At 37.3% G+C, this 9,384-nt stretch overlaps 1 protein-coding gene across 2 annotated transcripts; it reads right to left on the reverse strand.

Annotated features, from left to right (window-relative positions):
* Positions 1–213: 213 nt before the first annotated feature.
* Positions 214–8,029, reverse strand: LOC110716025 (mitogen-activated protein kinase kinase kinase NPK1-like). Of its 2 annotated transcripts, none has more exons than XM_021894659.1 (17): positions 7,078–8,029; positions 6,937–6,978; positions 6,572–6,637; positions 6,392–6,502; positions 6,203–6,283; positions 6,018–6,095; positions 5,816–5,898; positions 5,274–5,352; positions 5,052–5,152; positions 4,874–4,913; positions 4,592–4,651; positions 4,463–4,512; positions 4,140–4,362; positions 3,825–4,046; positions 3,411–3,700; positions 3,262–3,329; positions 214–736 (listed from the first exon to the last, which is right to left on the reverse strand). In XM_021894659.1, exons 1-17 carry the CDS (start codon positions 7,405–7,407, stop codon positions 627–629), a joined length of 2,034 nt encoding a protein of 677 aa, XP_021750351.1. In that variant the 5' UTR covers positions 7,408–8,029; the 3' UTR covers positions 214–626. The 2 variants fall into 2 exon arrangements, with proteins under 2 accessions (XP_021750351.1, XP_021750350.1); XM_021894658.1 differs by having other exon boundaries at positions 4,140–4,365; positions 7,078–8,027.
* Positions 8,030–9,384: the final 1,355 nt, after the last annotated feature.

Consider the following 9,384-nt stretch of genomic DNA (forward strand, 5'->3'; position numbering starts at 1 on the left):
ATCAAGCGCAACATATTCAGTTTAAAAGGATCGTTTAACTGATAATCAATATATTCAGGAACTAAAATTAAATATATCATGAAGAGTTTTGCAATACATGTTAGAGTCAGGGTCTTGAAGAGTTATCAAGAGTATGTTCGACAAAACTTGAAGTGTCAAAACGCCAATAACTCTAAAATAATGAAATCCTGACGCATAGGTGAAAAAGTGGAATTTAAGCTTAGTGATTTAAGCAAACAAGCAACTTCTGGAGCCACTATACATTCAACCGTTATCAATGCCTTTATACATTGCTATAAAATCTTCATCGTCGCCAAAGAAAAACTCAATATCACATCCTAGTATTCAGCATAAAACATACAAATCGCGCTTAAGCAGAAGTAAGAAATTACAAAACACTGAATGAAGATGTGATTTGTCAGTCTCTTCACACCCTCCAGAAGACTGATACAATTGATCAACTGGCAGACCTGCTATTCATGGAAAGACTGCTAGGTGGTCGCTATATGGAGTATTATTTAACACACAACTTTCTTTACCAAAAATACTGCTAGATACATTCGTGCTTTCCTGGCAAGCACGTCTTCCTCAAAGCATCATTGCCAGAGACATTAAAAAACATGTACTCATTTAGGCGGGGATGCAAAAGGTAATCGTTCCCTCTGTTGACTAGGAACCCGCTTGTTTGGAGATGAGGTCTTCCCCCCTGCCTGCCGCAATCTTTCTGCTAGTCTCTCTGCAATGGAGCTTTATATGATCAGGACCATAAACACAAGGGATAATTGAGTTGAGAAGATCTCAGATGATTGACTAAGACCCTTTTTTGCAGCAGAGATGCAGAAAGATCTCACTTACTAATCATCCAGCAGAATCATATACACAAAAGTATAGTTTTGGAGGCCCACTAGTTTGGTAAAACTCCTAAGCATGGGAAATTCAAGTATTCAATAGACACAATGAAATAAAGACAAGCCTTCGAAAGAAAAATATGAAAAGGAATCAACTCCCCACCCCCCCCCCCCTCCTTCAATGAACTAATCCTTCCAGAATTGGAAAAATTTTAGAAGGAAAATGCCAGCCCCTATGTGGCTTCCTGTTTAAATATGTTTTAACAAATGAAGCTCTTCGTTAATACAATTCAAATTTGATGATAATAATAGGATTTTTTTACTTTTCTCAATCTTATGACTCTTTGTTTCAAATTCCTCCTCTTTCAGTCATTTGTGACTCATTTAGCTAATCATTTTGTTTAAATCTTTAGATCAGACTTGCTCAAAGCTTTTGTTCCATTAGTTTCATATTGGTTAGATACTTGTTTAAATTCCAATCTCTAGACCATCTATGAGTACTTAACTTCTCCTCCCCCTTCCTACAATATTTTATCTCACCTAATATGTAGTTATATATGAGGTGTCCACAAAAGAAGTGCCAAATAAGGATTTCATACCCACTCTACAGTGTCGAGTATCTAAAAGAGTAAAAGGTGATAGTGATTTAAGAATATGCAGCTTGGCATGAAAAGGGTGTAATGTGGTGCAAGAAGAGCATAGACATACTAGACATAATATTTCTTGGGATGCTGTATTGAGGGCCTTGATATAGGTTTATTATACTAGGATAGGTGTACAGTATGTACACATCAGAATAGTCGTGGGTTATATCTTGATTGGGAGGGTTGATTCACGCAAAAATTTCTTGCCTCACTACTGCATTTTTTTTGTGTTTATGCAAGTCAGTGAGGCAAGAAATTTTGAAGTTTCTTTTTTGTATCAGCTATTGCATAAGATACTGCTTTGTTGGGAGATTCAAGTAAAGAGGTGCAGTTTAAGAAGAAAACTGAAATGGTAAAAATCCAGAAGCAGACTTCTAAAGGTTTCTCTGGCGGATAATACCTACAAATCCAGGCGTGAAAGGAGGTCTGGTTTATTAATAGCATGCAACTTTGTGCAGTTTCGGTGAGAAAAGTACCAGACCTTGGCTGTAAAGAGGTTGCTTTGCATTATGTTTTGTGATTATACTGGGGAAAGAGATTATTGCCGTGCATAGTAACACAGAAGACTTTGCCATCATTCTTGGAACATAGTTTATTCCAATAAAAGTATAATGATTTCCTTCCCAATAGGATCTACAAGCTTAGCAACTAGTATCTTCAAATGAGAATGACCATGGTGTCTCCAGACCTATAATATCTTCATATGTATTGTTTTAATCTCAGCATATTCTCTAGCCTCTACCCTGCTCTGAAATGGTGTGGGTTGGAGCATGTTTTCTTATGAGTAAAATCCCACAACCAAAGAAGCTGCATACACCGTGATTTATATATGTCTAGTCTCAATGAACATGTTCTTGCGGAAGGAAAAAAAAGAGCATGTTATGTTAGTCATTTTCGTCACATACTATAAATCCCAGTGGGGTGGAGCACCCAGAGTACAAGAAAAGCTTATGCGAACATGTTCAAATTCCATTTTTCTCCTTCCTCAGCACATTCCGCATACCACGCAGCATCCCAAAATTACCTACTCATTAGCCACCAACACTACTTGTCCATGGAAACCATTTTCATTAAAAGAAGAGATCTGAAAACAACATTTGAATGTATTCTACAACCTTTGAAGATCTAAAAAACATTCTCTCTTAAGTATAAATTTTAACAATTTTGAACATTTGAATGTAATCTAAAACCTTTGAAATTCTAGGGGGGAAAAAAAAAAAAAAAAAAAAAAAAAAAAAAACCTTGTTTTAACAAAAATTCTTGTAAAACTGAAAGTTCAAAAATGCTCCATATAAAAACAGGGGCTTTTCCCCACAAATAAACAAATTGCCTGTTGAACAATCCTCCAAGAATAAAAATTCTAGCATTAGGTGATGGTTTACCCTTTAATTAAACTTGAAGTCAATTTTTTCCCCTGGAATTTTACACTAGATGAATTACCAAAATAATACAGAGTATGTAATTTTATCTTTGGTAATTATTACTTCGTATTATCTTTGTCCTTAATAAGCATTTTGGATTTTGAACAGGTACCTTCACTTTCTAACTCAAAAAGAAGATTCATTTGGTAATCATTGTGTGAAATCAAACTAATGACATAAATGAATTAATGGTGAATAGTCTACTTAAGATTCTAGGGTGCAGTTAATTTGACAGATAAGAAACCGGTCAATGTTTAAGAGTTAAAATGCAAGAAAATCAACCAATTCAGCTTGCATGCTGGGTCACTGGTGTCAGTTACTAACTTAAAATGCAAATGAAATACTTGCCTCTTTCCATCTCAAGTTCTTTGTCGAGTTCTTCCTTCCATATCTTTTGTCTTTCAGAAAAGCTTGGACTGCAAACACAAGATCTCTACTATCAGAACAATTCAAAAAAAAAAATGAGCAAAAACAAGAAACTTATGCCATTCACAAACCTCGAACTATGTCCTTCTTTCTGTATCTCTCTGATCTCAGGAAGCTCTTTTAAAGGCTGCTCTCTGGGACCATCCATATCTAGGACAGGTCTGCTGTGACTTGCAGGACTCACATTCTTGGAAACATCAGCTGCAGTAGACAGTCGTCGACTGGGTACGGGTGCAGGCGACTTAATTTTGGAAGGTAAATTACTAGCAGCATCACTGTCTATGCCCCTAAAAGCTTTTGGGGAGGCTACATTTATTGTATTATTATAGAACTCTTCTTGAAGTTTCTTGAGATCGAAAGCCTGAGTGATTCAAGAAAAAAGTTAATAAAAGTACATCAAAGTCATAGATGACGTTCAGAATGACCAAAATCTGGCACCTGCATATAGAGGGAATATGGACATTTTACGAATGAACATTTTTTACCTTTTCATTCAGGAATGCCTGAATCTTTGATTCAGTAACTTCTTCATCATCATCACCTAAAGCTTCACTAGGGAATGTAAACTCAGTTCCTACATTGCAAGATGCTTCAGCAGTTCCACAGTCTTCCCTAGGAAACAAGTCAATGTTGCTTCTTCCAACCTCAGGACTATCATCAAATTTACATGGCCAATCATCATTTGGCTCGCACATAGGATTGAAACTCTAATTTATTCAAAGTATATGTCAGTAAACTCATTATATTTTATAGAACATAAAGCTTTTTATTTCATAGTATGAATATACAAAATGTGTTACCTTACTGAAGTCATCTGCAAGCATTGTAGGGTTTGATTGTGCTGATGGGCATACTGCAAAGTCATCTTTATCATCTATTATACACATGTCATCATCACTAGTGTTTGTGCCCCATAGAGGACTTGTACCTGAGAATTTGTCAGGGTAAACCGTTGAGCACCTCACACTACCCATATTGCAAATATCTTTTAGACCTCCGCTTATTGACCTCATTACATTACTTCTGCTGCAGCATTGAATGAATCCTTCAGAGTCCATATTAATTCACAATCAACTTGAACGCTAAGGTTTGTTTGAGGAAAAAAAGATGTAAAAGCACTTACATGCTCTTCTGATCTATTGGTGTAGTTGCGGTTTGGTTTCCACTATTTTCCTGGAGGGCCACAATAACTTGTTTGAGTAGCAAGCAAAGAGAGTAAAATAAACCAAATAGCCATTCAGATTGAACTAACCATGACTGAACGACGAAAACCAGGTTGAGATTCCCGATATTCTCCAGTGACAAATGGATGCTGCATAAAATTGCGACAATTATAGTACAGCTATAATAGTTAAGACAAAATATGCTGCAGAAATTTCGGTGGCTTCTCTGAATAACATGACAGGAAGATGTAAAGGTGATGAGGAAAATAGCAAGAGGAGATCCCAGAAATTTGACAGTAAAGCATCCTATTTCATGGCCCCATTTTAACTTGAAAAGAACTCAATTGAACTGCAGAAAGTATGAGAAGTACCTGTAGAAGTTCTGAAGCAGATGCCCTTAAGTATGGTTCCCTGTCACCAAAAAGATAAATCATGGGGTTGAGATAGTGTACATAAAGTGCACGGAAAAATCTAGTTCTTAAACGAAACATCAAGTCGCTTGTTTATAGATCAAACAGCAGAACGTAAGAGACAACAAGAAAGTCTTACTTTTGTAAGCACTTAATCAAAAAATCCTTTGCATCGGCTGAAAGGTGTTCGGGGATGGGAGGATGAGACTTAGTGGTCCCAATATGGAACAAAGCTTGCACCTTTAAAAACAGAGACTAATAATGTCAAACAGGGAAAACAAAGTGCAAAAACACAACATTGACATATTGGTAAACATTATGACCAGAAATCTAAAGTGGTGTGAATGTGAGGTAGAGTTACCTCCTGATACTGGCACCATGGAGGCTTTCCTGTGGCCATTTCAATGATCGTACAACCGACACTCCATATATCAGCAGAACTGAGGTATTGAACAGTTATAAGCATGAGCTCCAGAGATCTCAAATCAGTATAGTTATCTATTAAATTTTGTAAAATGTACACTAAATATTATTTGGATATCCATCATTAAAATATAAAACATCAATCCAGCCCTATCAGACACCTTAAATTATTCTGATTTCTGGTATATGCGCACTTAAGGGAGTTTTAAGATATAAGGTCAAATCTTGTAATCAACCTTAATATTACTACTGAGTTCTTAAATAACATGCAAGATTCCACATGCTGCCATCCAAAGGCCTTCCTTTTTTTTCCATTCTGGCAGTCAAGCCATTCAAAACAAGTTCAAAATCTTTTCCAACTGACGCAATTCTTTGAGATCAAACAAGAAGATTGCTTCTAATTGGAAAGTTGAACTTGGAGATGACTTCAGGTGTGGGGATGGTGAGAAAAATTCAATTAGATTTAAATATAATCCTCACAAGTTATGTCCAGTCTGAAGAATAACTTCAGGTGCCATCCAATGTGGTGTACCCTTCATTGACTTCGCCCCGGTCATTGTAGCCTGTTAGTGCAAAAATATTCATACAGAATGAATCAATCAGTGTGAGATCAGCTGCCAATCACTTACAAAGTAACGTGTTTATAAAGACAAACAAAGATAAGAATGGAATAAATTTGTACCAGCTCAACAACTTTCTTGGAAGCACCAAAATCAGCAAGTTTAATACATCCTTTATTGTCAACTAAAATGTTTGCACCCTACATCATTAACGGATTGTGAGAGAAAACACCACACATACTTTGAAAACGATCAGAAATAGAGAGATAAGGCTGATGAGTAATGATCTATATGCATCAAGCAATACCTTAATATCCCTATGCATAATGCCGTTCTTATGCAGATATTCTAATCCCAGTAGCAACTGCTTAGTGTACATTCTTATGACCTGGTCAGGACAAAACCAGAAATTATGATCCATAATAATGAGCTCAACATGTTTTAGAAGCAGAAATTATGAATATTCAAGACACTATAGATAGAGCAAAAAACTTACAGATTCCGGAAATGATCCAAACTTGCCAAGAAGCGAGGAAATGGATCCACCCGGAACGAATTCCAATAAGATATTTAAAGCCTCCTCCTCTCTTGCAGTCCCCAAATATCTCTAGCATGGAAATTAAGCTCAGAATCCAGCAATATCGTATTTTGGTACATGAAAAGATAAAATACTTACAACGATATTTGTATGTGATAGATTCCTAAGCAGCTTCACTTCCTCTTCCAGCTCCCTTATGTGAGCCTACTCTCATTTCGAAACAAAAATAAATCAAACAATCAACTTATAGGAGCAGAATGTAGATAATCTTGTATCTTTAAAGCAGGTAACAATAAGAATCAAACTAATAAATCAAAATTAGTGATCCGAAAACACGGCGAATTCACACAATTAACCATCCAAGACAGTAAAAACTGTGAATTGCATACTCAACCAAGTCTCAATTGAATAATTCCATTTCAAATTCAACTAAATTTTATAGATCAAGACAAACCAATCCCTAATTTCAAATTCATCACAAAACCCTGAATTGATTCCCTAACCTGAGTTTTCTCTCTAGAAGCACCACCAGAAGCAATTGAAACCTGCAAATTAAAACCCAATTCACAAAATCAAAAACCCACAATTACCCAACACAAATTCAAATTCAAAAATTCAAAAACAATAAACCCTAATCATCAAACCTGCTTAACAGCAAGTAATTCACCAGAATCAATATTCATCCCCATATAAACCCTCCCAAAAGCGCCGCAACCAATCAACTCCCCTTTCCGCCATCGAATAGGCGGAGCTTCATCTTTAATCGACGGCGGCATATTCTCCTTCGCCGGAGAATACGGAAGTGCTCTAACTGGGGACTTAGTCGCGAATAATCCGATGCGTGATTTACGGATTGAGGAGCCAATTTTATCGACAAAACCACCGAAACCGACGTCGGTGTCGGTGGTTGGGGAGGCAGAATTTGAAGTTCGGAAGACTAAGGATCGACGAACTGATCCGAAGAGTTCTTGCATTTGATTTGTCGGAGGTTGTTGCGGCGGTTGAAGGTGGTTGTTGCGGTGGTTGTTTAGGGTTGTTGGTGTTTGGAGTTTGAGTTGAGGTTCATTTGAGAAGAGAGGAGAGAGAAAGAGAGATGGAAGAAGAGATTTGATTTGAAGAGGGAAAAGAGGGGTTGAAGTTGAGAGGGATTCATTTTCAAAAATTTCTCAACGTTATTATTTTCTTTCTTTTGGTTTTTTTATTTTTATTTTTCTTTTGGTTTTATTTTCTTCCTTATTTTGTTCTTTAGATTTATAATCATGTCTAAGGCACGTGATCCGTTTTTTTTTTTTCTTTTTTTTAACAACGGTCCAAAAAGGAGGCTAACTCTCAATAGATTCAAGACTACAAATCGAGTATTTGACTCTCTTAACCAAACTAATACAAGAACTAAAGTGGGGATTGGGGTTACAATCGTTATGAGCTGCTTGATAATGCAAATAAAGGGATTGAGGTGATCTATCGCCGGTACTAGCCATAAGATGTTCCAAATTTGTTCCCTTGCGTTTTTTGATCCCACAAAAACAAAACCTAGAATACTTTTACTTTTCTTGTTCTTTACCCTTGACCGGATTGGTCTTCCATACTTCCTCGACGTGGCAGAGAACGTGAAGGTAGAGAATGGACATGACTGCACCTGTTCAAGTTCAAAAATCATGGAGTCTTCATCATTAGAACCTACGGATTCCACTTCAACAATATCAGTGGTAGTTAAATCTCTCGCAGGAACCTCACTCCCTCCTCGATACTTGAACTCTCATTGATGCTAGAAGTTAGGCTTGTAGATATATGATCATCTAACTTCTCAATGACAGCGGTGTTTGGCTTCCTAAGCCCAACAACATGGCTGACCACGGCGGTGTCCAGAGGTCGCTTAGCCTTTTCCTTTTGGCTCTTCTTAACACGACCCTTCTTTTCCGGACCCACCATCATATTGGGCATGAACAAGGTTTCAGAAACTTTGGGGTTCTTAGCCTTGTGAGAATCAGGACGCCCCTCATGTGTGGTCTTTTCCTTCACTCGTACAGTCATTTATGAGACAACAGAATGTATGAAGAAACTTAAGGTTTTTCCTTGACTTAGATCGATTAAGTCAAATCTAGAATCTTAAGGGACTAATTATTTCTCAATCTGTTGAGGAAAAAATGAATTTTCCTCGATCCCTTATCCTTGACTTGCCTAGAATCTTGGTTGTTTTGAGGTCTGGTAGCATCATCATCCCATTTCCCAAAGGGGGAAAAACATTAACTATAGGGATAACGCTCTCTACCATTATCTCACTAGTAGCGTTCATGTTAGGTAATTCCGTAATATCACTCTGAACATTACTACTAGACAACATGTTAGATTCTATACTGGCAGTAGACATGTTGATCTTCCCCTTTTTGTTGAAGATGGCATGTGACAGGTCGGAATCCTCAGTGCCCCTCTTGCCATTGAGCTTGCTAGCCTTGCTTCTTAGACTCTGCACCTTCTCCATTTCACAGCAGATATCCTGGTTGTTAAGCTCAGCCTTGACTGCTTTGCCAAGGTCCTCATGAGCCTATTCAAGTTGGTTGATTTGATTTCAAATAAAGCCCTTCTATAAATGGCTTTAGTATTGTTATCATCAAGCATAATGACTAGCGAACAGAGCTCCTTAGTTTGTTCAAAATCTCGAACCTTTAAGGCACAAGCTGTTTCGGGGGTTTTTATGTGTCCTGCGGGAGAGTTAAGTCACCAAGACTGGATCCTCTTCACCAAAACCTGCAAGAAAACTGAAGCTCTGGTTGTACAGAGTTCCGTCTCCGACGATTAAGTTAGTAAGAGTCGAAGTTGAGTAAAATGCGGAAAGTAAAGTGGATCTTCTTGGATCCCGAGATCAGGTGATTTCTCTGTTGTGAGAGAATTGTAAATGAAAATAAATGAACGTGTCCTCAAAATGGAGTAAATGTCCCTATTTATAGGGCATT

The sequence above is a fragment of the Chenopodium quinoa genome, unplaced genomic scaffold (genome assembly GCF_001683475.1).
Source record: "Chenopodium quinoa cultivar QQ74 unplaced genomic scaffold, ASM168347v1, whole genome shotgun sequence".
NCBI lineage: Eukaryota > Viridiplantae > Streptophyta > Magnoliopsida > Caryophyllales > Amaranthaceae > Chenopodium > Chenopodium quinoa.

Bases quoted from the DNA above. Each gene is read 5' to 3' on its own strand.
- LOC110716025 (XM_021894658.1), bottom strand. From the start codon at position 7,407: ATGCAAGAACTCTTCGGATCAGTTCGTCGATCCTTAGTCTTCCGAACT. The intron at 6,638-6,936 runs GTTAGGGAATCA...AAATGAGAGTAG, and splicing joins CTTCTAGAGAGAAAACTCAG to GCTCACATAAGGGAGCTGGA. The intron at 5,899-6,017 runs GTACAAATTTAT...TTGCACTAACAG, and splicing joins CCAAGAAAGTTGTTGAGCTG to GCTACAATGACCGGGGCGAA.